Source organism: Cygnus olor, chromosome 25 (assembly GCF_009769625.2).
Source record: "Cygnus olor isolate bCygOlo1 chromosome 25, bCygOlo1.pri.v2, whole genome shotgun sequence".
NCBI classification, from domain to species: domain Eukaryota; kingdom Metazoa; phylum Chordata; class Aves; order Anseriformes; family Anatidae; genus Cygnus; species Cygnus olor.
In genome coordinates, this window is record NC_049193.1 from 1635922 (window position 1) to 1663793 (window position 27872).

Sequence of the window (27872 nt, forward strand, 5' to 3'; positions counted from 1 at the left end):
GGACCAGGGAAGACGCCAGCGCTCCTGGAGCCCGGCCCAGCGCCCCAGCCCAGCGCCGGCACGGCTGCGGCCACGGCTCTCCTTTGGGGCTTGTCCGTGCCCTGCGGCTTTGCCCCTTCCCGAATGCTCCCACACCCTCCACGAGTGTTGGGGACCCCTGGGGTGCAGCCATTCTCCGCCTGCGGCAGCTGGAGGCAGTCCACTCCCCCTTCCCCACACATCTGGATGGACGGACAGCCCATCGGACACCCCTGGGACAGAGCTGGCGGCGGCCACGGGGTGCTGGGGAGCCTCCTGCCCCATCCCCGTGCCAGCGGCTCCATCTCCAAAGCTGCGTTAGGCTGTTCCTTCACTTAAAGCCTTGTTTTGAGCAATTAGAGGGGGAAAAGGAATCAGCCCAGCTGGGAGCACATGGACTTTTGTTAGAAATCAAAAGCTTTGCCGTCCTTTGCAGATTACACCCCGAGCCTGGCCCCATCCAGCCCCTGGCTCCTGCTCCCCGTTTCCAACCCGCACAGGGCGAGGATGTTTCTGCACAGAAATCCCCAGCAGCTGCCCCGCTACCACCGAGAAGCTGCATCAGGGCTCTGAGTGTCACCCCCATGTGGGCACGGGGTGATCCTGTCCCCACCGCCGGGGACAGCCCGGCCACGCGCTGAGCATCGTGCGCCAGGGACGGCTGGTAGAAACCCGCATCCGCAGCCAGGACGGGGTCTGGATTCGTTACAGAACGGCTGGAACCGGACCCAGGAACCAAAACCCAGAGCTGCGCTTCCAGGAAGCCCAGGACAAACTTTGGAAACCATGAGGAGCTCAGAGAACTGTTTGTTTTTTTTTCCCCTAAATCCAGGTGGTTTTGGCTGAACTCCCCCTGCAGCGCCCGGGCCCGTGCTCCCGCTGCGCTTCCCTGGAAAAGGGTTTTCAGCGAACGAAAAATTCCATGTGTGGAAGACGGTGCCTGGAGCCAGGCCTGCTCCTGTCCCCCAGCGATCTGGGTTTGAATGGGGCAAAGCAGCCCATGCTCCCTTCCCCCAGAAAGCCGATAAACCCCCCAGGTTTGTTACTGGAGTCGTGCAGAGCTGGGATTTGGGATGAAAGGGGAGCGGAGGGGGCCCGGCTTGGCGGCGACGGAGCAGCAGAGCTCACATTTGGAGTTGTTTGGAGCCAAAGCCTTTGAATCTCCCTGTTCCCCTTGTGCTTATCGTTGCCGTCACGAGCAGCACAGCAATAAATACAAGGAATTAAAGCGGTGCTCAGCTGCAGGTTGCATAACCGAGTGCGGGGTCCCAGGGGTGAGCAGTCACTGCCGTAATTAAGAGCAGCTTAATGAAAACAGCTCGGCAAGAACCGGCGGCTCGGCCCTTCTTTATGGCTCCCAGCTGATGGGCAGGATAGATGGATGGACGGACAGACAGAATCATGCTGGGGCCCCTTGCTGGCAGCTGCCCGCACTGCAGGAGGTCCCATCCTGCACTGCTGAGCCCTTCCGGGGGTGCTGGAGTTTTGGGGGTTGGTGAGGGCAGGAGGAGGAGCTGAGGGATGCACAACAGCACTGAGCATCCCGGGGCTATTGCACTTAAACCTTTATGTTGATATTTGCATGGTTTTGGGGGCTGAATGGATTGCTCAGGGCTCAGCCACACGCACAGCTGGGGGTGCCAAAGCCTTTGGTATGCCCCCCCCATCCCACTCTGCAGCTCTCATCACTCCTATAGCTACGTTCACCTCTGCCCGTTCAGCTGGATGCTGTTTCAAAGTCCTGCTGGAGGATGGCAAGCTTTTTTTATGAGCAATACGCACATGGGCTGGGCACCGTAAGGCAGCAGAATACATTTTTCAGCTGCTAAGGTCACTGCAGTGACTGCGGTCAGATAAACGAACCTCTGGTTTATTGACACCACCCCTGAGCGGGGTCGCTTAGTACACGCTCTGAAATTAGCACAGGGAAGAGGTACCGGGGAAGCAAGTGCTGGGGGAGACGATTACGTGGTGGGCTCGGAGCCACCCTGCTCCACCGCCGCGGCAGGAGCTGGAGCCTCAGCTGGTGTAAATCACAGCAGCACCGACTTCCACAGCCCTGCGCCAATTTACGTCATCCGAGGATCTGGCCCGAATTCAGGCAGGTCACTTCCAAAAACCCCAATGTTTTACTGTCATGAAAATGTCAACATTTACTTCTCAGCCCGCCGCGGTGCTGAGGTGGCCTGGAAGCTCTCGCTTTGCAAAAAAAGGGCAAAGAGAATTTACCAGCAGCAGGCAAATCCCTGCTGGGCTGACGTTCCTGCCCGTCAGTGCTGCTGAGTCTTTGAGGGAAGCAGGACTTTTCGGCCGGGCCCGGTGATTTCATGCACTTTGACTTGCAGAGCTGCTTCCTGACGCTGCTCTACTGTCATGGGGGGGCCCCGCAGACCTCCCCTCGCCATGGGGAGGGGACATGAAGACTGAGTCTGCTGCGCTGGGAGGTCAGCTCCATCTGGGGATGCTCCTGGTCCTGTCCTGGTGTCCCCTGTCCCCCTTTGATGGCATCATTTTGGGAAGGCGAGCGCTGCTGCCTGCTTCACCCCTCGCTCCCGGAGGGCACAGCTCTGCGCACTGCTCCCGTTGGATGCCTGGGGGGGGCGGGGGAGGGCAGGGAAAAACACCCGAGCCCAATGCAGGACAAAGTCTTTACCCGAGATCTCAATGTGACCAAATGTATAAATAACAGTGAAATGCAGCCTGCAGGCGGCAAAAGGCGAGGAAGCAGCGCAGCAGCGCGGGGGCACCGCCAGCCCGCAGTGTCCCCACTCTCCGTCCCCTACAGGCCCGGCAGCAGCCTGCTAACCAGGTCAATGACGAGCGATGCCGGCTGCACGGGGTCGTACTCTGCAAACAGGTGGCACAGGTTCTCCAAATCCGTCTGGTTTTTGGCCACGAACCCGAAGATCCTGGGGAAAAGGAGAGGGAGATGCCTTTAGCTCGCATCCAGGGATCCAGAGGCACACGCTCCGAGCGGCCCTGGCCACTGCGCGGATCCCGGCTCCAGCAATTCCGCCTTGGCCCGCTCCCCAATCACGTTTGCTTGGAAGAAAAACAGCCGGGAGAAGCATTTCTGGCAAGGCTTCCCCGGCTGTGAAACGTTGCTCGAGTGCAAGGTAGAGCCAGATATAAGCTCACTTCCTGAGCCCGGAGCAAGCGAGCCGCTGGTTAGGGCAAGGGGCTTGGGTGGGGGGGGTCCCATTCAGGGGGTGCAGAGCCCAGCGGCGTGGCGGAGCCCCCCACCTCACCCTGCAGAGCAAAGCCAGAGCCTCCTCCCTGTCCCACATCTCAGCCCTCCACCACATTTCATCGCCCCCCCCGTTTTGTAAGCGCGCGTCCTGCGGTTGCCCAGGGTTGGGTGCCCCCGCTTGGCCTTGCACAAGGCAGCTCTTACCTGGAGGACTTGCAGTACTTCTGCCACCTGGAGGGACGAGAGAACGGGGTTTGCTCAGAAAAGTGACACTTAACTCATTTCCACCCGCATGGGGGGCTGCAGGGCCGTGCCTGCCGGGGGGCTCGCCCTGCTCTGCCCCTCTCAGACACTCACTTTCTGTTCTCAGGATCCATCCCGCAAAACCTGACAGTGGCCAAGGGGTAGTGCCTCCTGAAAAACACCCTGCGGGGACAGAGGAGAGTGTGGGGTTAGGGTGGGGCCCAGCAAAGCCGGGGGGAGAAGCGGGCACGTGCATATCCAAGCACTTCTCCAGGGGGGGCCTGGCAGAAAGCATCTGGGCCGCAGCCCCTGGACCCCTGGACCACCGCCACCAGCTGCATTTGGAGCAGCTTCGTGCTCCCTGCTACAAACACAGGGGCCAATCCAGCCTGCGATTGCAACACGGGTTTGTCCTAGCGGGCCAGATTTTCTGGGCACGCTGCAAAGCGGCGAGCTGGCAGCTCGGCGGCGGTGTGCGCAGAGAGGGAGCCGCGCTGCCGTGCGCCGGCCACCTCTGCCCCTGCTCCTGGCGGCGGCAGCCCTTACTTCCTCTGGATGTCCGTCAGCGTGATGCCCTGCTCCGTCACTTTGAAGTGGACGAGGGTTGGCGTGGGCAGCGTCTCCAGCTCGAAGGTGGAGGAGATAGCCTTCTGGACGGCCGGCGCCCCTGCCAGCGTCTCCATGCTCACCGAGCTGAGGTACAGGACGTTGCACTCTGCAGGGACAGCGAGGAGCGGGCTCAGCACGGGGCTGCATCCGCCCACATCCCCCCCGAGCATTTCCCCGTGCCCAGCACGGAGGCACCGTCCTGCAGAGCAGGGCCGATGCTCCTGGGTCAGATTTGTTGCGATGCAAACGAAAGATGGGGTGACTCAGAAATTCTTCGCGAGTTTATTCTGGTTTACTCTAATCCTTTGTACTAATTGTTTTAAAAGTCAGAGTATTTAATTTCTGGTTTCTAAATGTCAGATTTGGCTTTTTTCTTTTTTTCTTTTTTCTGTTTATGACATATTTCCTTTAATGAAAAGCAGAAGTACCCCAAGCCAGCTAACAGCTTAAGGCCAACCTAAAACATGACATTTCGGGCTGATTGCGCTGTTGAAAGGCCCTGTTCTGGGTCAAACTAAACTTTGCAGCTTGCCAACAGATTTTCCAGAATTTCCAGCAAAACAAAGCCGTTGCCGATTCCCGTGACTGCGCCGTGACCCATCGGCGCTGCGTCCTCCCCTTGGTTCTGTCCTCACCTGCAGCCCTCCCTTGCTGGGCTCTGTGCACCCTGGGGCCGCAGAGACCCTGGACCTCTGCCCCCTGCACCTCTCCCACGAGGTCCCACATCAACATAACCCTACAGTGGCTCTCAGCAGCCCTGAAATGCCTGGTCCCTCCCTGAGAAACTCCAGATGTTCAGTGCCCCAGTTGAAGGCAATCAGGAGAGAGGCTTAGAAATCAGGGGCTGCTTAAAACTGGGCTAATTTAAAAGGCTTTGGGGTCTTTTATGAGCCTCGGGAGCTCGAGAACTGCCTTTGCAAGCTTTGCTTCACTGTCACGAGGACAAAAATTGTCCTTTGTTTATAAAGATCAGGTTGCCTTGCAGGCCCACGATCTGAGGACGTGAAGAAAAGCTGCAGCATCTCCAGCCTGGTGATGAAGCCAGGAGAGCAGCATCACAACGGAGCACTGGGGTGCTGGCTGGTTTGCAGCGATGGCTTTTCAGCTCCAGCTGTGAGCAGTGTTAGAGCTGATGCCCAAAAATAGAGGTCGGTGTTTGATACGTGGGGACTAAACCCAATGTGTGCATGCCCAGAGCTCGAACTACCGTCAGCTCAACCGTCCCATGGCCACCGGCACCTGCTCCTTTCCTCACCAGCAGATTTCTTCAGCAGGGACAGCGTGGGCTCTGGGGCGCAGTCAGGGCTGTCTTCATCAGCGAGATCTGCACGGACAACAAACGGAAGCTCTGACATCCGCAGGTCAAAGTTTCATTGCCGAAATTCCTTCTTACACAAGGGACTCAGGAGCCTAGCACTGCTTAAAGCAATTAACGGAGGGTCACCCCCCCTCCCGCAGCATCCTGTGCCTCGGTGGCTTACCTCGAGTGGGGATGCAGAGCTTGCAGGGCAGCGCCAGCGGGGTGATGGCGTGCTGGTACACGAAGGCGGAGAGGCTCCCTGCAACACAGAGCTGCCCGTCAGCGGGGCCGCGCGCCACCGATCCCCCACCCATGCAAACTCTGGCGGCAGCGTCCCAGAGACTGCAGGAGGAGGGAGCAGGGTGCGGGAGATCTGTCTGGGGGCATCACGGTGAAGGACGAGGGCTCTCCCCCACCCCTGTGGGCTTGGCGTGCAGCACAGCCCCGCTCCCGGCGATGGCCCCGTCCTTACCGAAATACAGCTCCTCGCTGGCTCCTTTCAAGTGCACCCCTTTGGCCGACGACTCGATGAGGAAATGCCGGACGAGCTCGCTGCTGTCCTCGCCTTCGAGTGACATCGAGGAGAGCGTCAGTGCTGATGTGAGCACGGCCGCTGCACCCCTGCCCATCCCGGGGTCCCCAGGGTGCCCGCAGCTGGTGCTGGCACAGGGAGGAGATGGGCAGGCACAGATCCTGCTGCCTGCATCTCACCCAGCCATGTCCTGCAGCTTTTGGACTTGTTTCAGCACTGCAGAGCTGGGCTCATTTTGGTTCATCCCCCGTATGCATCCCCACCTTCCCAAGGGAGCCCCTGTACCTGTCTGGCTGCTGGATGGAGAGCCGGGAACCTTCATGGCCAGCCCGAAGGAGCCCCGGTACGACGTGCTGTCCCGCACAACGAACGTGCCCGGCTCCTTGTCCTTCAGCAGCTGGATTGCTGTCAAAGCACCAAAGGGGGCTCAGCGGAGCAGAACGGGACCCCCGTGCCCTGCTCTGTGCACCCTGCTCTGTGCGCCCTGCTGAGTTCCCATGGGGACTTGTTCCTGGTAGCTCCAGAAACAATCTGCCCTGCCAGGCAGGATGGCCAGGCAGCTTTCTCTGGACTTCAGGGGCACGCAGGGGGGTTCTGAGCTCCCCAGACCCACTGTGGCTCTCTCCACACCCAGCACCTCCCAGGGCACTTGGGGTTCATCCCCAAATCACCGTGGGGCGAGAGCCAAGCTCCTTCGGGGAGCGCTGGGTGCGGGGCCGCCCCGGGCTCGCCGCCTCACCTCGGTCCCTGCTTATGCTCGGCTTGAACCAGTACTTCGACGTGTCCATCACAAACTTCATGGTCGGCTGGCCAGCCCCGAGGGGACCTGCAAGAGACGGGAGGCAGAGCTGGGGACCCGAGGACCTTCACAGCGGACGCCGCTGAGAAGGGCCGAGCCCTGGCAGAGGGATTTCTCCCTCGAGCTGGCCAGGGCTGAAGCGGATTTTCAATCCTTTTGGTCTGAGCTTCCTCAGAATGATTCATTTCCGTGTAATTATCCTTGGCAGGCCATGGTGGAGTGCGGAGAGGCAGCAGATGAATCCCCCCGGCCGTACCAGGCTGCCCAGAAGTCCGCTGGACCATGAGGATTTACACCCACGGAGGATCTGACCTGCAAAGCTCTCCTGTTTTTCCCATGAGAATCCCAATTAAAACCCTCTGCCCTGAGAGCCGCCTCTGCTAATCTCCTCCGGAGCACAATAGGCCTATTGTCTGCCCCTGAATGAGGGACCTTATAAACCTCAGTATCTTCAGATGTCCCCCAGAGTGAACTGGAACCCTGACCTCTCCTCCCTGCCCGTTCCAGGCCCACAAACGAGCACGAAATGACAGAATTATGGTCCTCGGTCTCAGCTGCTATGAATAAGTGCATCCAGATCGCCTCCAGCTGACCAGATCCTGCCCCACAATGCTGATGGGAGGAACCCCACGGTGGGTGCAGGGTCACCAAAGAGCTGGAGACCCCCGCAGAGCCTGGCAACCCCACGGGGATACTCTGAGGCTCTCCAGATCCAGCAAGGACCTCATGTCCTTCATGTCCATCACCCACAGAGCTGAAATCAGCATTTATCCCTCTTTTCTGGCAGCTTTAGGGCTCCTTTCCCCCCCCAGGAGCCGCCCCATGGCAGGGGGGACTTACTGTCGGTGACACAGGAGAGCGCTGGTGCCGACAGCGCATTGTTCAGGCCGCCGAGCCCCGAGGCTGGGCTGAGGCTGGGAGGGGAGATCTGCTTGGTAGAGGCCGGGGAGGCTGCGGTCAGCCGGGGGGACTCATCTCCTTGTTCCCTGCACCCGTTCACCAGCAGCACCGGGATGTCGGCTGCTGAGGTGAGGATGGAGGGGGGGCAGCTGCTGGCCTGCCCCTTCTGGGACAGGCAGGCGTTGGTTTTGGTGAAGCAGGCTGCCCTGGGCTGGTGGGAAGCCAGGGTGAAAGGTTCTCCAGAGGGGGACCTGATGCTCGGGGACGACGGCTGGGGGCTGCCCATGGAGCCAGCAGGGGACGGGCAGGCGGCATCAGAGTCGTCGTTGTGGAGCGAGTGGGTGCTGCTGCAGGGGGGAGACAGAGTGAAGGCGATCAGGGGGGGCTGCTGGGCTGGGGTGTGATGCACGGAGCAGCCCAGAGACCACACGCCAGCCCTGCTGGGTGTCAGCTCCCACCCTGAGGTGGGAAAAGGTCTCGGGAAACAGGACTCGGGTACCATCCCCGTGCCGCTTCCATCCCCATCACCAGCCCAGAATAGGTCCGCGAGGCTGCGCTCACCTCCCAAAGACGTAGCTGGTGTCCGAGCTGGGGCTCATGGAGAGCTGCGAGACCCCGCTGGTCCTCTGCTGAGCCCTCACCACGTGCACGGGCTTCAGCAAGTTGTCAAAGCCCGGCGAGGTGCCGAGTGAGCCAGGGCCATAGGAGATGCTGTCCTGCTGGCCGGCCGTGCAGTGCAGGGGCACGGCGATGCTCTCGGAGGCTTTGCCGCAGCTCTGGAAGCCAGCCCAGCCTGGGGGGGCCAACCGGGGGCTCTCGGGCCCTGCTGGGCTGGAGAAAATGACGCTGCCGTTCGTGTAGTTGCCTCTGGGTGCCCCTTTCGAGGGCAGGAAGCCGTTGCTCTGGGGGGACCTGGAGAAGGGGCTGGAGGAGCCCTGCAGCACCTCGGTACACTTGGCTCTGGCTGGTGTCATCTCGATGTACTTAATGTCTGGAGGCAGAAAGAGGAGGCTGTTAATGATTCAGTGCTCGAGTAAGGTTTGTTACACACCTCTCTGTTCATCTCCCTGTTCATTTTGGCTCCGGTTCACAATCCCCAGGGGGTGCCGAGGTGCTGTCCCCCCTCTGCGCACCGCATGGCTGCCTCTACGGGAGGCACAGACCAACGCCAGACTTTGCTGAGACCCGATGAGGGCCGATCTCTGCCCCGACACCCAACCGGGGTGTCCCACCCACCCAGGTGCTGGCGGGCTGCAGGACGGGTTACGTGCGGCCATGTCTGCCCGCGCAGCTCCCCCCTCACTGGGAGCGCACGCCGGCGCTTGCCGAGACCTGCCGTGGGCGGCGGGTGTTTCCTCCGGCAGCCGCTCCGTTTGTACCTGACTCAAGGCAAAAACATCTGGCTGCTCCCTGGGGTGACATCAGGCTCGGGGGGTGCCCATCCTGCCTGGCCCTGCTCACCCGTGGAAAGCTCCAAAGCTTTGCTATGTGGAGGAGACGATGGGACAGCTGGCCAGGCTGGCAGCGCATCTCCTAGCCCCTTTGCTTGCCTTTATGTAAAAGGTAACGCATCTGATGGAGCTCCACGTGCTCCAAGACCTTCAGCAAAAGCTCACAGCCAGAAGGGGAAGACCAGCTCCTGCGCCCTGATGCACAGCAGCCATGGATGTGCTGAGCCCTAGGGTGAGCAGAGCCCTGCACCATGCTATTTTGGCACATGTCCCCCCCCAAACACGTCTGTGCATCACCAGGGCTTCAAACTGCTTTGTTTTTGCCGATGGTGCGCAGAGTGGAAAGGAGAGAAGGTAAACTAAGGCAAATAACAGCAGCAGCCCCCCAGCAAGGGGCTGCTTGTCGAGGGCGATGTGATTCGAAGGGCTTGGGCTCACGCCAGGCTCTGCAGGTTGCGCTCAGGCTGGTTGCTTTTAAGCCAAGAGGGAAATGTCATGAATAATTCAGGGCTCCCTGCACAGGGCTTTTCACACAGGTTTCCCTGAACAAGGCTGTCACTTCTGGCTGAGCTCAGAGGGGGCTTTTAGCAAGAGACACACGCAGCCGTGCTCTAGGGGCTCGCAGCGATGGCGAGCGCGCCGCCCGCCCAGGGAGGGTGCTCCCGGGTGCGTCACATTCCCCGCTACCGGCGCGCGCCTCGCGTCTGGTCTGAACGTGCCCGGCTTTGTTTGCAGCTCCCGGATCATGCTCCGCCGTGGGGCTCGGGAAGGCTCCCCGCGCCCTTTCTTGGAGAGGGAAAACCCATTTTGCTGCAGCACTGAAGAACTGCTCCTAGCAGCGGAGTTTCCGTGCCTCGCCGCTGCCCTGCGCTCCAGCTCGCCCAGCGCTGCTGCTGCTGCGTGATGCAAGGAGCACCAAAAAAAAGCAGGAAAAGCATAGTATATACGCATAGTATACATAGCATATGTACTGCAAGCATGTACTGTAGGCTCCTGGCCGGACACTTTTTGTCAAAGCCTCCCTCAAAAGGGGAAAATAAATGAGGCTTTTCATTGCGCTTTAAAGAAATAAAAACCGAAACGCCTCCGCGCTGGGCTCGCGGGGCCCCGTGCCTCCTGCCAAGGCTCCTGCTTATCAGGTGTGGCTAAACCTCAAATATTTGATCAGGATCTTGGCAAGTTTTTCAGCATCAGGGAGTGGCAAAAAAGCACCAGCAGCACCAAGGCTGGCTGTCACGCGAGCCGGGAGGATTGCTCCCCAGTTCTCCAGCGAGGGGTGAGCACCAGAGGCAACTGACGACTGTTGGGAATTGCTGCAGCGTCTGTTATGGAAACAGCAGAGAAGAGCAAAGCCCTCTCCTATATCCTTGGGCACCATCAGCCTCCTGCCAGCCCTTGCATCAACCGATCGAGTTCTGTCCTCCCCTCTGCCAGGCTGGGAGGACACAGAAGCAGGAGCCCGGAGGAAAGGGGGCAGCAGCGCATGCGTGGGCACCGCAGGTGCTCCCCCGGCTGCCAGGGATGCAATGCAGCACCGGGAAGTCCACATAAAAAAAGAAAATGAAAGCTGAAGGGAGGCTTTTCCCACCGAGTTCAGGGCCAGATTTCCAGATGTTCAGTCCCACACTCGGAGCCAGGTTTTCAAAACCACCAGCACGCTACCTGCTGAGCTGCTCAGACAGCCCCCGAGCGCGATGCATCGCGGAGATGCATCCAGGTCTCCTTCAAGTGCTCGTTGGAGGAGCAAAGGGCTGAACTTGCACTTTGTCACCACACTTTATCTACAAGGCCAGCCCTTGTGTCTCGGCAGAGCAGGAGGCACAGTCTGCAGCTGCTTCAGGAACGCCCAAGCCCCACACCGCGCTCCCACCGCCAGGCTCCGGCTTATCAGCTGCCCCGAGCTGGAGTTCACTGCACCCGATGTCATGCACCTTGTCCTCCCCCAACCCCACATTCCTCGTGCAGGAGTTTCCACGAGGGATCAGGGAGAACAGAATATTTTTTTCCATGTCTTTAACATCCTCTCATTCGACCTTTCTCTGGAACGAGGGCTGCAGACAGATTCTCAGGGTATTTTGGCGTATAAAGACACGGCTGGGCAATCAGGCTTTCCAGAGGCAGCCAGAGTGTATCTTTAGGCACTGAAACACATCCCAGATGTGTGCTCCAGCAGCCGGTACACCAGAATGTGAGCAGCAGCATGCAGCTCGCTGTCTGCTTGTGTCACCTTGTGCACGGTGCGCCGGGTGGCTCACACACTGCAGAGGAGGCACGGCAGGAGCCACAGCACTCAGCAGAGCTTGGGATGCGGGGATGGCAGCGATGCAAAAGTGCTCACAAAGCACCCAGGCATGAGAGCAGCAAGAGGTGGGTGCCTGTGCTGCTGCCGTTCTGCGTTGTGCATGCCAGGCATGCTGCCGGAGGAGTGCACAAGCCCTGGAGAAAGAATTTCCCTGGCAAAAGGACGGGGAACATTTAACTAGGATGGTTGTGTAACCATCGGTAGCTTAGCCTGGGGCTTTGGAAATCTGGCTTCAAATCCTCATGTCCCACGGGTCTGGTGTGACCCAGGGAAAGGCTCCGCTGCCCTTCTGTAGAAGCGGGGCTCTGCTGCGAGGTTGGGCGCGTACGGACACCACCTCCCGCGGTCAGGGCCCATCTCTGGTCCCTGATGGCAGTAACCTGTACCAGGAGCTTTCTGAGAGCCACAGGCCCCATTTACTACGAGAAATGTTTTCTCCAAACACAGGGAAACAAATATCAGGTTGGATTAAAGGCTGTTCTCCCCAGTTTCTTTTGGCTCCTGTTGAGCTAGCTGGACAAGAGACCTTTCAGAAGCGATCAGACCAAAGCTGGGTACCCAGCCTGTCCTCCTTGACACCAAGCCCTGATGCCAGAATGCAGCACACCCACACAACACCGATCCCTCTGGGGACAGGGGGACATCATCATGCCCTGTGGCCAGCCCTTCCCACGGACCTCTCGTGAGCAGCTCTCACAAGGTCTGAGCCCTGGTGGCCCCGCCGCGCCAGCATCACCTCTTGCCTCACCTATCACCTCCGGGTCGTGCTTCTTGGTGGCCGTGACATCCCCTTGGGAAGCAGGCTGGGCCGTGTCCTTCACCGGCTTGCACGTGAGCGGCTGGAAGGTTGGATCGATCTCTAGGATCAGCTTGTTGAGGCTCTCTATTGAAATATCCAAGGTAGGAGAGCCGAGGTGCGTGTCAGGCTCCGTGCCGGCGTCACCCTGCTGCTGCTGCGGCTGGCGAGGGACCCCGGCTTGCTCCAGGGAGGCCTCCTGCTGCCCCTGAGCACCAGCTGAGTGCTCCAGCACAGGGTGGGCTCCATACAGCCCCCCGCCTGGCAACAGGCGTCCCTTGGGGCACCCCACAACCTTGGGGTCGGCCCAGGCACCCGTCGAGTAGTAGCAGTACGATGTCGGCAGCGCGGAGCAGCCCGCGTACCCCGCCGCATGCAGGCGCTTGCTGTCCTCCCGCGAGGGGATGTGCACGGTCTGGCCAACGCGCAGCACGTGGTTTTGGATGACCTGTGACATGGCTCGGTGCTGTGGTTTGGCAGCTTTGAGTCCAGGGGAAACCTCCTCCTCCTCCTCCTTCTCCGCGTCTCCGAGCTCGGGGTGCGCTTCCACGTGCCCGTCTCCCCCAGGGACCTCGGGGCTCTCCCTCAGCCCAGCGTCTCCAGCAGTAGAAGAATCTGAGGAATGCGGAGAGAGGAGCGGTTACACAAGGCATGCCCAGGGCAGGAGCCGACTTCAGTGGAAAAGTCTATAAAAGCGGGGATTTGGAGCGCGAACCTGGAATCCCGCTCGGAGGAAAACAAGCCACGCTGGTCTCGCTTTCCCACTCCCTTCCAGCCCTCTGCTTGCGGTGTCACGGCACATTTGGGCAAGTGCAAGGAGGTTTAATTTGCAACAGCTTTTCAGGATTCAGCAGCCTTAAAAACTAAATGCCTTCTGCTTTAGTGGCGCAGCGCTTGTTTTCTTGGCGAGGAACGAAACGCAGCATCAGCCCAACAGCCCCGGCAAGGGGTCCTGGCTCTCGGAAGCCACCCAAAGAGGTGAGGGTAGGGAGCGAGCCCCCAGCCACGCCGGGGAGGCTCACAGCAGGCCGGCAGGATGGCGCTGCCTGCCGAAGCGATGCTCTGCGGGTGGGTGTGGTTTTCTTTGCTGGGACGCCACGAGCCGAGCCCCCCAGGGCTGTGTGTGGGGCTTCCTCAGTCAGGGAGCTGCTCTGGGAGTGTTTGCTATCATGTTTTGAATGCTCTCTGGCCTCGTTTTAGATTGAAAATATTTTTAATTCCCTGTTCTGCAAAAACTCACTGCCGCCAAATGTGCTGGGGGAACCTCATGCTTTTGTCTCGGGGTGAGAAAACCCATCCAGCCTCCTCTGTCCTCACCGTGGCAGCCAAAATACAGCACAACGGTGCTCAGTGACAAAAGCTGAGCAAATTCCCTGCTCCTCCAGCCTCAGTGATCCCTGGCAAGTGCAGAACCGGTGGGATGTCCAGAACTGCCGACCAAACATCACAGAAATGAGCTAACCCTACAGCTCAGGGCTCTCCCCTTCGTATCCCACACAGATCTGGTGCGTAACACATGCAAACAGTGGGCTATACCTCTTACAATATTTGCCCTTTCCTTTCCAGTCTTGAAAGGCTGACTAATCCGCCCGGTTATCTCACATCGATTAAGGATGGAGTCAGAGGATTAAGAGCGAGACACATCGCTGCCGGGCAGCTTGTGGGCGGCGGACGCGGCGCTCACCCGCTCCGGCACGCCTGCCAAGCGGTGACTAATTGCTGAGCAGGGTGCTGAGCGCTCTCACGCAGATGGGGCTGGTGCTGGTTTTGCCCTCATCGGGTTGCACGGCCCCACGGGAGCCTCTGCTCACCGCGAGCGGGGGCACCCTGAGCAGCGGGGGCTCACCAAGGGCAGGGGACAAGGAGCAAAACGCAGCTGCCGGCAGCGCCGGGCACGCGGGGCAGCTGCCGTGAGTCACCCCTGTGACTGCTCTGCAAAGAGCAGGGAGAGGTTTTTGAGGGCTGTGGAGGGGAAGAGTGCTTCGAAGCCATCTAGCCTCCTCCCAGCCAGCACCTACGGTGCGCCCTGAGCCTCTGGAGGGTTGAATTTGCAGGACCGGGAGGCTGGTCAGGAGAAAGGTGAGGAGCGATGACGTGTCCTGCAATGGGAGCTGTGCGGCAGCAGGCAGAGCACCCCGGGAGGCTGCTGTTGTGCTTTTAATTGCCAATTAGGCACATAGCATCTCTGAACTTTAACCGACAGTGCGCTAATGCTACAGATTTCCCGGACAGCTGCCCCGTTGCCAGCACCCGCGAATTTCTCTTCCTCAGCAGTCCTGGGCTCAAACCTGGAGGCACAGAGGGTGCAAAAGGGGCTCAGGCCAGAGTCCCCCGTCCTTTCTATCCAGGCTGCCTCTGCCCCAGGCATTGGTTTTATGGGTGGTCAGCAGCCTGCCCCCTCCTTGTTTCCATTTGCCGTGACACCATGGGCACGAGGAGCGCGGTGCGGCGCAGGGCTGGGAGGGAGAGTTGGTTAAATAAAAAAAGGAAGAGTCATTCCAGGTCAAAAGCATGAGCTCGGTGGAGCAAAAATTGGATTCTCCCTGGGGGAGAAGAGCTGCCTGGCTCCAGTCAGCGTCCGCAAGACAAGGCTGGTTTTAATTTAAGTAGGTACAGAAATAACGTGCAGCATGCATGAACCAGGACTCTCAGGGGGTTCCAGGAGCATGCACGCAACAGCTTCCCTCCTCTCTTGTACTCCTGCCCTGCGTTTTTGATCTTCCTTGTGCCTGATGCTGCCAGAATTAACCTCCAAACCGCATTTCTCCTCCTTCCCCTTCCCTCGGTTAAAGAACCCGGAGCCTCTGCTGCCGGCTGCTCGGCCGGGAGGAACGAAGGAGGAGAGACGTTGGGATGCTGGTGGCCACCAGGAAGCCAGAGCTGCCCACAGGCACCAGGAATTTCCAGGAGCAAGCAGAGATCCCTGGGGGGAGCCGTCACGGCCCCGGCGCAGGGCTGGTTTGCTGGCTGCGCAGAACCTCTGGGGACGGAGCGCTGCTGGTCGGGCTAGGACGAGGCGAGCAAGGGCAGGGAAATAAGCTGGCCACAAGCACAGCTAGAAGAGAAACGGCAAAGCTTCCACTCCTGGGAACAGAATTCCCCCGTTGATGGAGGGGACAAGCCACAGGGTTTGGGTGCAGATGGACATGCTCCTCGGCACTGGGGGACCCCGTCCTGCCATCGCCCCCAGCCCAGGCGGCTCCTGGAGCCTGGGTGAATGCTGAGCTCCCAGACCTGAAAAGGAGCCGAGCTCAGGGTTTGGGGACAGGGACAGGAGCTGGGGCACCCGTGGGGCTGGGTTTGGAAGGGGCGGCCAAGCAGGGCTGCTCTGGGCACAGCCCGGCTGTGAGATAAGGTCCTACACGCGGCCAGCCCATCGCCCACGGGCAACGCAGCAGCTGCTGCTCCCCAAACCCACCCAGCCAGGCTGCGGCCGCCACGTGGAGCAGGGCCCTGTGTGCCCTGCGTGGAGCAAGGTCCCTCCGTGCAGAGCTCCGTGGGGACACCCAGCACCACCGCCTCCATCCCAGCCCCGCGGCTGGGCCCTGGATGGTGCCGGCACGGTTATTTGGAGCCGAGACATACGAGCCGGTCCCTGTCTGAGCAGAGACCCCAAAAGAGCACGCCAGCTGCCAAGTCGGGGTGGTTTTCCTTGACGTGGCGAGCCCTGGGAGCCTCCCGATGACAAGACTGCTCCACTTCCACCAGGAAGAGCGGAAGGGACACCCAGGATCTGCGGAGCTCACTACACCCAGCTTAATCATTCATTACGAGGGCTGCTGGTGAATTGCCTAGATTAGCAGGGCGTGCTGATGAGGTTGAGGAAAACAGTCGCCATGGTTATGCAGTGTTTTGCTTGTGTGGCAGAGGGAGCAGAGGTATCACGTAGCAAATACGAGCACCCCCCCAGCCGCAGGGGGGGCAGCACCCAGGCGGGAGGCAGCTGGTGCCCGTGCTGGGGCAGCTCGCCCCGTCCAGGAGGGAGCTGGGGCAGCTGCCAAACAATGCCCTCCTCCTTCCTTGCTCAAACAAGAAGGATTGGGAAGTTCATCAGGAAAAAAAAAAATAGAAAAAAGCCTCCCTGAAGCCCAAGAAGTGCCTGGTGTGGGATCAGCCCTGGAGCCCTGCGATGGGGACGGCATCTGTGTGACCTTTGCCAATGCAGGGGGTCTCGCTCCAGTGTGACCCCTCCTGCCAACCACCCATCGCTGCTTCAGCAACATTTTGGGCTTGCGGAGGGGTCTCGGGGGTGAGGAGGGTTGCTAGCAGTGTTGAAATTGCTGCTCCAGTAACTCCCCCCCTGCAGCCAGGCTCCCTTCTCCCCTCCCAGGAAGGCTCCTTCCCCTTGGTAGGGGCTCGGGGCAGGGTGAAGGAGCCACAGAGCTGTTCCCCCTCCCCAGGGGTGTTTGCCCCCAGCTCTCAGCGGGCACGGGAAGCTTGGGGAGAGGGCAGCAGGGACAGCATCTCTGGAGGAGGGGTCTGTCTCAGAATAGGCTGGGTTAGCTAATCCTAGGAATGCCTGTGATTTTTTACAGGAACACGAGAATTTCTAGACACACCAACAAAGACTTTCCTCTCCTGAGCCCATGGGCAGTCTCCCTGCAGTCCCCTGGTGGGGCTGCTTTAAGTAGCTTTATTTTGACGAAAGCTGCAGCATTTGGGAGGCTGTTTCCCTGCATTTCAGAGGTGCTATGGGAAGGGGCAGGGCGGCAGCTGATACACGGTGGGCTCTGCAGAGCAATTCAGAAGGATGCTGTATGCCTGAGATCCCCAGGGGCATCCCAGCAGGCGTACAGCCCTGCATCCCCTGCCCTCGAGGCACAGCCACGCTCCGGATCCCGCAGCCACCACCCTGTGCTTTGCCCTGGGCTCGCACTCATCCCAGCGCCTGCAGCCTCGTGAAGCTCCGTGCTGCTCTCCTGGGCCCAGGGACAAAGAGCACCCACGCCCCAGGGGTGGGCCGGGACGCCCTCCCTGCGTCACGCCTTGCACCCACCACCTACGCAGGCAGCGGCGCGAGCTGCCGTGCTGCCCTCACCGCGGTGCTGCTCCCCCACCGCCGCATGCATGGCTTCCCTGCAGTCAGCCCCACGCTCCGCTCCCGTGCGGGGACGGACCCTCAGGATGCCAGATTCGGTTTAACAGCGTCTCAATACCGAGCTGAGCTGTGATGCTTCGACCTCGGTGACTTCCAGTGGCTACGGAAGCACAGCCGGCTCTCACCGTGACTCACGCACGGCTAAGTGATTTTCCCCCTGAGCCCAACACAAACCGCTGCCTCCAGCCAGGCAGGCTTCTTCCTACGTATGGCGTTTTTATTGCCCCGAAGCCTCACCAGCACCACGCTGCAGCCTCGCTGAAACGCGGTGCACACATGCACATACACGATCCCAGCCCTGCTCCTACAGGCTGCAGCGGCTCCAGGCAGAGGGAGCGAGCTACCTCCACCCCTTGTACAGAGGCACGGCTGACAAACATCCATCGCTGGAAATCCCAAATAGGCTTCCAACTCTGGGTGAATAGGGAAGGTAATTGCTAATGAAATCAAGCCATAGATCACCGATAAGGGTCCAAAAGCCCAGCCTGAACACTAAGCACCAACACGAGGGCCAGCAGCCCTCCCGGCCAGGACGAGCACCCCCTGGTCCCTGCTGGCCAGGGTTGCTCAGGCAGCAGCACCATTTCTGGGCTTATTTACCATCTCTGCACCAAATTTCTCCAAAGGCGCAAGGATCATCATCAGCTAAACGCAAAGCAGCAGCAGGAGGAAGAGAAGGCACGGAAGGGAAGAGAGGAGCTGATACAACCACAGACAACATCGGCATGGAAAGCTGAAGGAAACAAAGGGCTTGGGAAAAGAAAAAAAAAAAACATGCAAAAGGCAGAAGCCAGCTCTCGGCGGGTACCTGCGCTGCAGCTGCTTGTCCCCTCTCCTGCTCGCAGCTCCTGCTACAGCACCTCGATCTCATGAAAGCAGCCTGAGGGTGAGCCTGCAACAGCCCCGCTCCCCCGGGAGCCCTGGATTTAAGGGATCTGGGTCCCTCCCACCTGGGCTGAGCTTTGCTGGGTGCGGCACGGCCGGGGCCAGGTGTGGTGCGAGAGGGAAGACGCAGGGCACAAGGCAGCAGTGCTGGGTGGCCAAAGGCAAGGGGCCCGCAGCCCAGCCGGGGTCCCCTCTGCTCCCCTCCTGCCCTGGGCACCCCCAGGCCGGCTGCTGGTGGAAGAGGTGGGAGAGGTGGAAGAGGCGATGCCCTGGCCCTGCGTTACCACCTCTGGGGCAAAGGCGCCGTGTTTACGAGCGAGACGCGTCCAATTCGGTGCAAAGGGAAGCAGGCGATCTCCCATCACGTCTGGCTAAAGGGTGGCAGTAAACTTCTGGGGCTGCCTAATCTAAAAAAAGGCCAGGTCTGCCCACACCCTCCAAGCAATTATCTGACTTGTAGGGAGCAGATTAAAAATATATATATATATATATATATAAAGGCAACTGTGTCTCCAACTCGTGTTTGCACAGCGTCCAGTCCAAAGTAGTCAGGCGTGACTGCTGCATTTAGCATTCCTGCAATGGGATGGATGATGATAAACAATCCCCAAGGGTCTTTTTGGATTGCTGTGCATTTTGGCTCAAGGGTTTCTTCCAGTTTCAGTGGGCACAGAGCCACACAGCAACCTTTAAACTCCTATTTCCGAAATACCCTTCAAGGAAACTGCCTATTCTGCTGCCCATAAGCCTGGTTTTGGGGGGTGGGGGGGAGGCCCTGCCCATGGCAGGGGGTGGGAATTAGATGATCTTTAGGGTCCCTTCCAACCCAAACCATTCTATAAATGCTTTCGGCATGCCACAACATTGCCACACCGCTGAGGGACTCTTTGAAATGTCCGATTTTATCAGGAAACACACCATAAAAACTCTCTCCCTTTTCATTCCCTAAACTCACTTCACAGCCTTTCCAACTTTTCCTTTATTATCAGTTGTTTTTTCCCGTCCTTTACATCCCTGGGTAAACAGCGCTGCACGCCGCCAGGCCAGCCCCTTCCTCCCTTAACGGCTGCTGGATTGCACCGACAGCAGCCCCCTGGCTGCTTTCCTTCTTCCTGGAGCTTTCCTTCGTCTTCTTTGCAGCTCTGGAGGACCGTGGTGTTTGCAGGAGCTCCGGACTCTGCCGAGAGGGGAAGCACGGCGGCGGTGGGGACAGAGGAAGGGCTCTGGCCGTGGATCAAGGCGCCCTTACGCTCTGGTCCGTGGCTTGCAGCCCGCGCTGGGTTTTCGTGATATATTTCTGCAGGCTGCGACCCAGGTCAAGCAGCCTGAAATGCCGTGTTTGGGGTTAAGCAGCTCCTTTGGGGAATTGGGAAGGGGCTGTGTGAATCCAGGAGCAACCCTGCCCTGTCTGACTGCGCCCAGCTTCGGCCAGTAGCCGCCAGTGCTGGGAGGGCGCCCACGAAACAGCCCCCTTCCATCTCACTGACACCTTTCCCTATTGCTCAGCAGTAAATAACAGCAAAGCCCTTTGCTGTGCTTTAAGCTCCCGTCTGTTTGCCCCAGGCCTCTCAGTCCCGGAGTGATGCAATTCCTCCTCGCCGGGCAGTGGGTTGTTACAGCTCTTGGCACTTTTAAAGCCAAACTGAAATCCCGCGTTGGTTTTTTAATGTTGCTTTCAGCCTGCAACACAAACATTCGCGACTCGGTGCCTTTCCATTCCCATTGTGCAAGGCGCCCCGAGATGGCCTGGAGGGGCCAGTTGCCATAGAAAGGGCTTGTTTTGCCACAGCACTTGCAAACTCCTCCCTGAGTGCTGAAGCAAACATGAGTGTGGAGATATTGCAAGACCCCTCAGGAAAAGAAAAAAAAAAAAAGCAAACATTTTCCTTTGGCTTTGATTTCGCTGGTTTTGCAGTGAAGCCAAGATGTTCCGTGGCTCCTTGGCCAAGCCGTTATATCTTCTTTGCACTCTCTGTGTGCGGGGAAGAGCAACAGGAAAGAACTAACGAGGCAGGCAGAGTGCTTGGGGAAGTGATTTGCGCTGTCCCTGCCAGACCAAGCGCCCCGTGTTGCACAGGTGTAAAAACCTGTTTGATTTAGGGCTCTTACCCTTATTACAAGCCAGGTTAAGGTGAATTTACTCAGGGTGTTTTGTCCTTAAGCCTGTGAAAGAACCACAGATCGGCCTCCCCAGCAGAATGAGGCTGCGAAAATACTGGGAATTTGTCTCAGTAACAAGAGAGGCAGACAGCCACGCGCTCAGGATCGTGTAGGTTTTATAAACGTGCGGTTACATCTTCCTGGAATTTGACCAAACCAAACATCCCCGTATCAATGAGCTGACCGCGCAGAAAGGCGCCTTTTCAAAGGAACAAATATTGGTTATGAATAAGACTCGAGAACGCTTCCCTGGAATTCCTATGTGCAAATGTGGGGAAAAGGTTAAAAATGTCTCACCTTTTGCCACCTCTGCTTGGAGCTGAAGATTTCTTCTGCCTAACAAGAAGCCAAAAAGCAGCTCCGAGGGTCAGGGGAGCCAGCTGGGAGTGGGGTGGGGTGGGGGGGCTGGGGCTGAAATGCTCAGGTCGTGTGGGAGGGATGGAACAGGGGGCTCTCCTCCAGGTCCCCCTCACCCCAGGAATGCCCCTTGCAGGCCCCAGTCTGGTTTTTGGGGAGGCTCCTTTCTGTATCCTGGTCCTAGGTGCTGAGAGCATCTCCCTCTATGGGGTCCAGAGAAAAAAACTCCAATGAGCAGAGCCCCACAATCCCAGGTTGGCTGAGGCTGGGTCCCTCTGGACACACCACCTTTTGGAGACCTCCAAGGAGACCCCAGCACCTCTGGGCACTCGCACAGCACAGACGTGCTTCCTGGTGTTTGGACGGAGCCTCCCGTGCTCCAGTTTGTGCCCAGTGCCTCTGGTCCTGGCGGGGCACCACGGACAAGAGCCTGGCTCCATCCTCTCCTCACTTCCCCTTCGGGAAGCGGTGTAGCACCAAGCCCAGTGCATCAGAAGTTGATAGAGAGGGGAATCCGGGCAGGAAACCACCTGCTGCTCCCTGGGGCCTCCAGAATTGAAGAAAACAACAAGGAGCAATGAACCACCCACCTGAGGAGGCCACAGGGTGTTGGATGGTATTTGTGATGGCCACAGGGGGACCCCGGCCTGGTAGGGGTCAGCCCCTCACACCGCCACCGAACCCCGCGCCGCAGGGCTGCTTCCAGCAGCCACGTGCACGGTGCCGAGCCCCGGCTGCTTCCTAAGCCTCGGGCAGGTGAGTCAGCTCCTTCTTGGCACACCACGACACCTTTACTCAGAAGAGTGACGCAGCCCAGCCCCGTGCATCCCCGGAGGGTGCGTTAATCAGCCGCCTTTTACTGAAAAAGGACTTTTTGTTTTCTACACCTCAGACCGAAAACCCAAGCCTACGCCATGCCCAGGAGCATCAGCAAAGGTCAAGGGCACCCTTAAACCCAAAAGGGCAGGACCAGATCCCTCTGTCCCATGCATGAGCTGGTCTCTCCGTGGTCCCCGAGCCAGCGGATGCATGTGCAGGAGGAAGACGAGGAGCAGCCACCGCAGCTGGAGGCATGGGCTGGGTTGTAGGGGAGCTCCCCACATCTGCCTCCGCACGCCAGCGGTGCCAGATGGGGGAAAACCGCTGACGCCAGCAGAGGAAGACGTAGTCCTGCGGTGCCCTGCAGCAGCGGGTGGCTCCCACCGGCATCCTTTGGGGAATTGCCTCTCCGGGGGCTGAGCATAGAGGAAAAACCTTTTTTGTCCAGCCCTGGGTCTCACTGGTAGTTTACCGTGCACCAAGCAGTGATGGAGAAGCCCCAAACAGGACTGGCATCTACAGGCTCGCTGCCCCAAAGGGCACTGAAGATTTTGGACAGATGCTGCTCAGCACATCACAGCCACTGCCATCCAGGATACACATTTTTGATTTCTCAGGGGTGTTTTCTCAGAGATCGGGGAAAATAAAGGCAGCAAAAACACACAGGGAAGCTCTCTGCAGCACGCGACTGCTGCTTGCATTTTGCTCTCTGACGTGCAAAGGGTTAGAGGCTGGATCCTTCTTTTCTCAGCAGCAGGCTCTTTTCCTGAGGCAGCTTTCAGCTCATTTAAACGAGGGAAGTGGGAATAAATATCTCCATCTTGCTGCGGTGTGTGATGCTCCGGGAGGGTGCCCCACGTGGCAGCACCCATCTGTCAGAAGCGATGTCAGCATCTAAAATTTTCCTTAGAAAGATGCTGCTGGGACCCGCCCCGGATACCACGGTGAACAATCCCACGGCGATGTCAGACGTGGTGTGAATCACAGGGCCGGACGCCCACTGCCTGGCGCTGCACCAAGCGCCACCTCCTCGCTGCTCAGCACCACCGACCCACGCTGGTCCCGGAGGCCACCTCTGCCATCGGAGTCCTTCGGGACCCTCGGGCTGCTCGAGGCAGCTCTCGCAAGCTGGGGATCTCCTTCACGCAGCAAGGAGAGCCTGGTGCAAAGAACGACAAGGATGCCTCCAAGGTGTATGTTAGCAGTGCTCAGGAGGTGCTACCAGTCCTGTGCATGATCACAGGGCTGTGGAGATGCCGTCTGAAAAAAATAATCCACTTGAAGCCATTCCAGTAGCTGTCAGTGCTAAATCCCAGGGGTTTCCAGAAAAGATGGTCCTGATCATGGCCTGCCCCAGTGTGGCAGGGGAGATTCATCATTAAAATATAATCAGGTTCCAACCCTCAGCTGGCTAGCCCTTCAGACCCACGGATAAACCACCGTAAGCCACAGAGCCGCAGGCGGTGCGCGGAGCGGAGACGAAGGCATCGCGCTTGTCTGTGTGTATTTGTGCTCCGGCAACCTCACATTTCTGTGCACAGCCAGCACTGCAAGAGGAGAAACACCAGCCTCGGAGCTAGAGCTGTTGACAGCTTTCAACTAAATAATCACAGAACAGTTTTCTTCTCCAGGGTGAGACATTTGCCTGAGGTCTCGTAGTGGGTGGAAGGCGAGAAGGAAATTAAACCTAGCTCTTCCCACTCTGCCTGACCAGAGGACTGTCTTTCAGAGCTGCCTTTTCAGCTAATACCACCAATTTTCCCTTTTCCAGGAATGACACCACAGCAACCCCAAGGCAAAAAAAACTGTGAAATAGCTTTTGTCTTGGAGCTGGCGTCTTTGTTATCAAGGTGATATCAACGAGAACAATTGCTTTCCACACTTGCTTTTCCTCTCTGTAATCAGCTTTGTTTGCTTTTGCTGCAGTGCCCCAAGCCAGCGACTGATAGGAATTGGCAATTCAAGTGAATTGCACCCATATTTGCTCAACGGAAAAACCTGTAAGCCCTACTGCAGCTTTGGGTAGGGAGAGGATTCTGGGCACAGCCTGCAACGTTAATTACAGCTGTTATTGATAATAGGGCAGGTGAGCAACAATGAAAGAGGTGACGGCATAGGAAGGGGAAAGGTAGAGCCAAAGCGTGCGGAGGGCCTCCGGATGGGCGCAGCAGCAGAGACAGAGAAGAATAGGCTGATTATTGTGGGCTTACTGGGATAAAGTGGGCAAGGACGGTGAGACAGCGGGAAGCATTCAGTGCTGGAAGGCTGCAGGGGCCGCGCTGAGGGCAGGCAGCTACCTCTCTGCAGCTGTGCACTAAGGGGCACCTGTGTTTTCTGTCTACTTTCGGCAGATTTCACCCACTGAAATCTGCAGCAGCCACCGAGTGCTCCCTCGGCAGCTGGTCCCACATCTCCCTAGCAGGAGAGCTGAGATGTGCTCTGGGGATCTGTCCTCCACGTGGAGCCTTGTGCTGGTCACCCACAAGGGGCTCAGGGGCTACCTGGAGGGCGACATCTCCCACCTGGATCCCCTGCAGCCTAGGCATGCAGTGCTGCTGTTTTGGGACCTCACGAGGTGCTTGCTCTGCCTCCGTCTGCAGCCCGGGTGGGCTCCTGTGCGGCTCACATTCCAGGGGACCCAGAGACAATGAAACCATGGTCTGCCTGCCTGGAAGCATTGCAACGGGCTGACTCACAGCTGCTGACACTTGTCACACTGAAAGCATTTTGATATTTATGGCAGGCTACTCACATCCGCAGAGCAGGGCCAAATGCTCCGCATGCTTTCTCCGTGCCTCCATCCCGTCGTGCCCTTCCCTGCCCGCTCTGGAGGCTGCACGGCCCCAGTGCTCGCAGACCAGCATCGCTCCTGCTCGTGACACTTCTCAGGGACAGGCATCTCCCCGCCCTGGCCGAAGCCCTCAGCACGAGGACAGTCCCCTCTGTCCCACAGAGCACAACACTTTTCTTTTCATGCTTTGCCCTCAGCACAGTGATGCCAAAGGCTCTCACGCTCCATGGGAGCTCCCTAATAACTTGATAGGGCAGACAACAGCACAGCTTTTGTGTCCTGAACCCACTGCAGCAGGGCAAGCAAGCGCCAGACACACCATCTGGGGCAAAACCTCTTGGTTTTGACATGGGGAAGCCCATCGCTGCTTCTCCCCAAGTACTTGCATCTGTTATCGTCCAAGCCTGCAGGAAAAGGAAGAAGAGGCCCCCACGGTTCCTTCCTGCACAGACACGGCCCCGACACATGCAGGGCATGTTCGGTGGCAGAGCCCGGCTCCTCCGCACACCCGAGCTGTGCTGCAAGCAGCAGCTCCGGCCTCCGGGGCTGCCACGCCAACACCTGCCCTAAATTCACCTCAAGGCAAAAGGAGAGGAAGCTGCTAATGGACTCTAATGGAGCTGCAGCGATCCTCCTGGGAAGGAGACAAGCTGCCTTGAAGAGAGGAAAAGCAGCGAGCAGCTGACTAGCACTTCCACGGTTGTTCTCGCTGCCGCTCTCAGGCATCCCCTGGGGTCACAGCTTCAAGGAAAGGAAGATTTGCAATTCCACGCATGACCACCAAAGGAGGGAGGATGGGAAGTCTGGTGGTCGGTGCCACCAGCCCAGAGAACCGCGGGTATCTCACCTTGTGCCCAGGCAGCAGGGAACAGGCCTGACCCACGCGCCGGGCACGACGTGCTGGCCTCTTCAGTTTGCGTTTTGCCATCAGGAATTTCAGCGCTTTTCTCATGGCGCTGACAAAAAATGTGTAATTGGTAAACAAAACAAGCCAAAAAGATGCTCAGCATTTACAAGGACAAGACCAACTGCCTCTGTTTTTGTTCCCTTGCATGTTTGTGAATTAGCACTTGCTTGCCCCTGCTTTCTTCTCTCTCCTGCCTGTAGCTGCGGATTACCCCTGATGTTACAGCTCACAGCACAAGAATCAGCTCCTAGCCCTCAGCCAAGAAACAAATGGCTCAAACTACAGTGCCCTTCTAGCATGCTGAATGCGGGTCATGGTCTATTTATTCACAGCAGAAATGCTGCATTACTACTTCCTTCCCTGTTAATTTAAGTGCCACAGTTGTGTGCCAGCAAGACAGGCACTAGAATGAGCTCATGCCATGGGAAGTGAGGTGCATGCCCAGCCCCAGGCCCCGCACACACCCGAGCATCACCGACTTGCTCCTGTCCCATAACACACTTGCAGCTTGGCTCTCATTTTTAAGGGGCCGTGAGAGCCTTGGGTGGAAGGCACCGGAGAAATGTAAAGCGTGGCTCCCCCACCTCGTTCCCCAGCTGGGCTTTCTCGCTGTTTCTATGCTGTTTGCAGTTTGCCGAAATGGAAATCATGCCTCAGTGGCCACTGACAGGACACAGAGCCAGGATTTATATGGTGCAAGCCTGCATTTAAGAGAAGACACTGACTGCTGCCAAGAATGAGTTGTTCCTGGATTTCTTGTGCATTATCTGACTCCCTGCAGCAAGACGGGGGCGGGGGGCAACAGGACCAACTCGCGAAACACGAGGACATCCAGGCATCAGACTGAGCTTTTTGGACCCTTAAAAAAAAAAAAGAAAAGAAAACGGTTACCATGCTGTTCCACTTAACCCAGAACAGGAGACGCAGCTCGGAGAAGGATTTAGAAATGTGGGAAAGAGTAAGGGGGGGAAGACACTGAGCCAGCTGGGGCTCGGTCCCTTCAGCACCCCACCAGCACCCGGGGGCTCAGCACCCCCGCAGCACCGGGGAACGATCGCAGCCGCCCTGTGCTCGCCGCGGGCCGGGGCCGCCCCCCGGCGGCCGCAGGAGGAAGGGAGCGGGGCCGGGGGCGGCTGGTCCCCGCCCCGGGTGGCTGTCACGGCTCTCACCCGGCCGGGATTTCCCCCTGGCGGCCGGTTCGTGGCTAATGAGCGCGGGGATAAGCCGCCCCAATTAAGCACTGCCTCCCGGACACCCCCTGCACGCGGCTCGGGAGAGCACCCGTCACCGGTTTGCGTTGCAGAAAGGGAACAGCCCGTAAAACAAAACAAAAAAAAAAAAGGAAAAAAAAAAAGCTTTTTCTCCCATTTAAAGCTTTTTCTCCCATTTTATTCAGCTCCGTGCTGCATGGCCGGGGGTGCACGTGCAATAAGGCTCTCCCCATTTATCAGAGCTCTGCATTTGTGCTGTGCCCACCTCCAAGCCTGCAGTGCCCGTAGCATCGTAGGTGCAACCACAGCACAAAAAAATCAGACACCACCCTGGCAGCTGATGCCCCTCAGCACCAAGAAAGCATGGCTGTAACACCAAGTCGCAGCGCTTTATTTTGTGCTTTCCTGACCTGCTCTCTCCTGTGGGCTCTGAGATGACAGAGACCTCCTGGATAAACCTTGCCTGGCAGCGCTGCCTACAAAGGGCTTGATCCCTGAGACCCACCAGTTACACTACTACAGGCCCAGCAGTGACCCAGTTATGTTACTACAGGTCCAGGAGTGATCCACTACAGGTAGTTATGTTACTACAGGTTCAGGAGTGACCCACTACAGTCAGTTATATTACTACAGGTTCAGCAGTGACCCAGCATGGACCATTACATCACTACAGGTTGAGCAGTGACTCACTACAGCTTTATTACTACAGACAACTATTACTACAGGTTGAGCAGTGACTCACTACAGGCAGGTTACATTACTACAGACAGTTATATTACTACAGGCCCAGCAGCGACCCAGCACGACGGGTGTCTCAGAGCACAGCTCTCCCCACACCAGCCCCGAGGAAGGTGCCTCCAGCGCTACCCCTTTCCCTTCCAGCTCCTTCTGACCGCTTCTCAGCGCTCCTGTCACCTACAACCACACCATTACAGGGCATTCGCCACCCAAGCCCCAAGTACAGCTCCACAAACTGCCTGTGACTACCCAAGTACAGCCCCAGAGGATACTTGTGACTAACAAGAGCCTATCCTAGAGCTGCTTTTTGCCGTGGTTCCCTGAAGGGGAGCCCAGCCAGCCTCGGAAAAGAACATCAAGACCCACCCGCCTCACCCCGATCACTGCCGCTGAGCTTGCCCGGCCCCGCCCTTTAAAGCCTCGGGATGCTCCAAGCCGCAGGCGGGAGGGGGGGAATGCACGGCCCCTCGCAGCTCCCCGAGCGCAGGCGGACGGCGCAGGGCCGCGTGACCCCCCTCGGTGCGGGGGGAGTGGTGAGGCCCGGTCACGTGCCCGGGGAGCGCGGTGCCGGCGGCGCTTCCCGCCAGGGGGCGCCACGCGGCGGCGGCGGGAAGGGAAAGGGCGAGCACGCGGGGCGCGCGTGATCGTGTGCGTGTGCGGGCGGGAGTGCACGTGTCATTGCACGGCGGTGCACGTGTCATTGCACGGGTGTGCACCGTTTTGCGCGCGCCCCAGTGCGTGCACCGCCGCGTGCGGGTGCAGTCAC

General features: G+C 58.5%; 1 protein-coding gene and 3 long non-coding RNA genes across 6 annotated transcripts in view; 2 read left to right on the plus strand and 2 right to left on the minus strand.

The window, feature by feature from the left end:
- Positions 1 to 1872: 1872 nt before the first annotated feature.
- On the minus strand, positions 1873 to 18544 carry TNS4 (tensin 4). Of its 2 annotated transcripts, none has more exons than XM_040536717.1 (13): positions 18047 to 18544; positions 12093 to 12755; positions 8153 to 8582; positions 7532 to 7938; positions 6632 to 6718; positions 6178 to 6297; positions 5833 to 5925; positions 5542 to 5619; positions 5316 to 5384; positions 3998 to 4166; positions 3566 to 3634; positions 3413 to 3439; positions 1873 to 2927 (listed from the first exon to the last, which is right to left on the minus strand). In XM_040536717.1, the coding sequence occupies exons 2-13, from the start codon at positions 12595 to 12597 to the stop codon at positions 2798 to 2800; spliced, it is 2184 nt and encodes a 727-aa protein (XP_040392651.1). In that variant the 5' UTR covers positions 12598 to 12755; positions 18047 to 18544; the 3' UTR covers positions 1873 to 2797. The 2 variants fall into 2 exon arrangements, with proteins under 2 accessions (XP_040392651.1, XP_040392652.1); XM_040536718.1 differs by lacking the exon at positions 18047 to 18544 and adding an exon at positions 12856 to 16680.
- Positions 13523 to 17998, plus strand: LOC121059788. Of its 2 annotated transcripts, none has more exons than XR_005814624.1 (2): positions 13523 to 13645; positions 16676 to 17998. It is a non-coding gene; the product is annotated as an uncharacterized LOC121059788 (long non-coding RNA). The 2 variants fall into 2 exon arrangements; XR_005814623.1 differs by lacking the exon at positions 13523 to 13645 and adding an exon at positions 14109 to 14219.
- Positions 18545 to 22790: 4246 nt separating the features above from the next.
- On the minus strand, positions 22791 to 26828 carry LOC121059796. The gene is made up of 2 exons (XR_005814638.1): positions 26723 to 26828; positions 22791 to 26016 (listed from the first exon to the last, which is right to left on the minus strand). It is a non-coding gene; the product is annotated as an uncharacterized LOC121059796 (long non-coding RNA).
- Positions 26829 to 27713: 885 nt separating this feature from the next.
- Positions 27714 to 27872, plus strand: part of LOC121059790 — a 67023-nt gene continuing 66864 nt past the window's right edge. The window contains exon 1 of the long non-coding RNA XR_005814627.1: positions 27714 to 27754. This is a non-coding gene — a long non-coding RNA (uncharacterized LOC121059790). The remainder of the gene's footprint in view (positions 27755 to 27872) is intronic.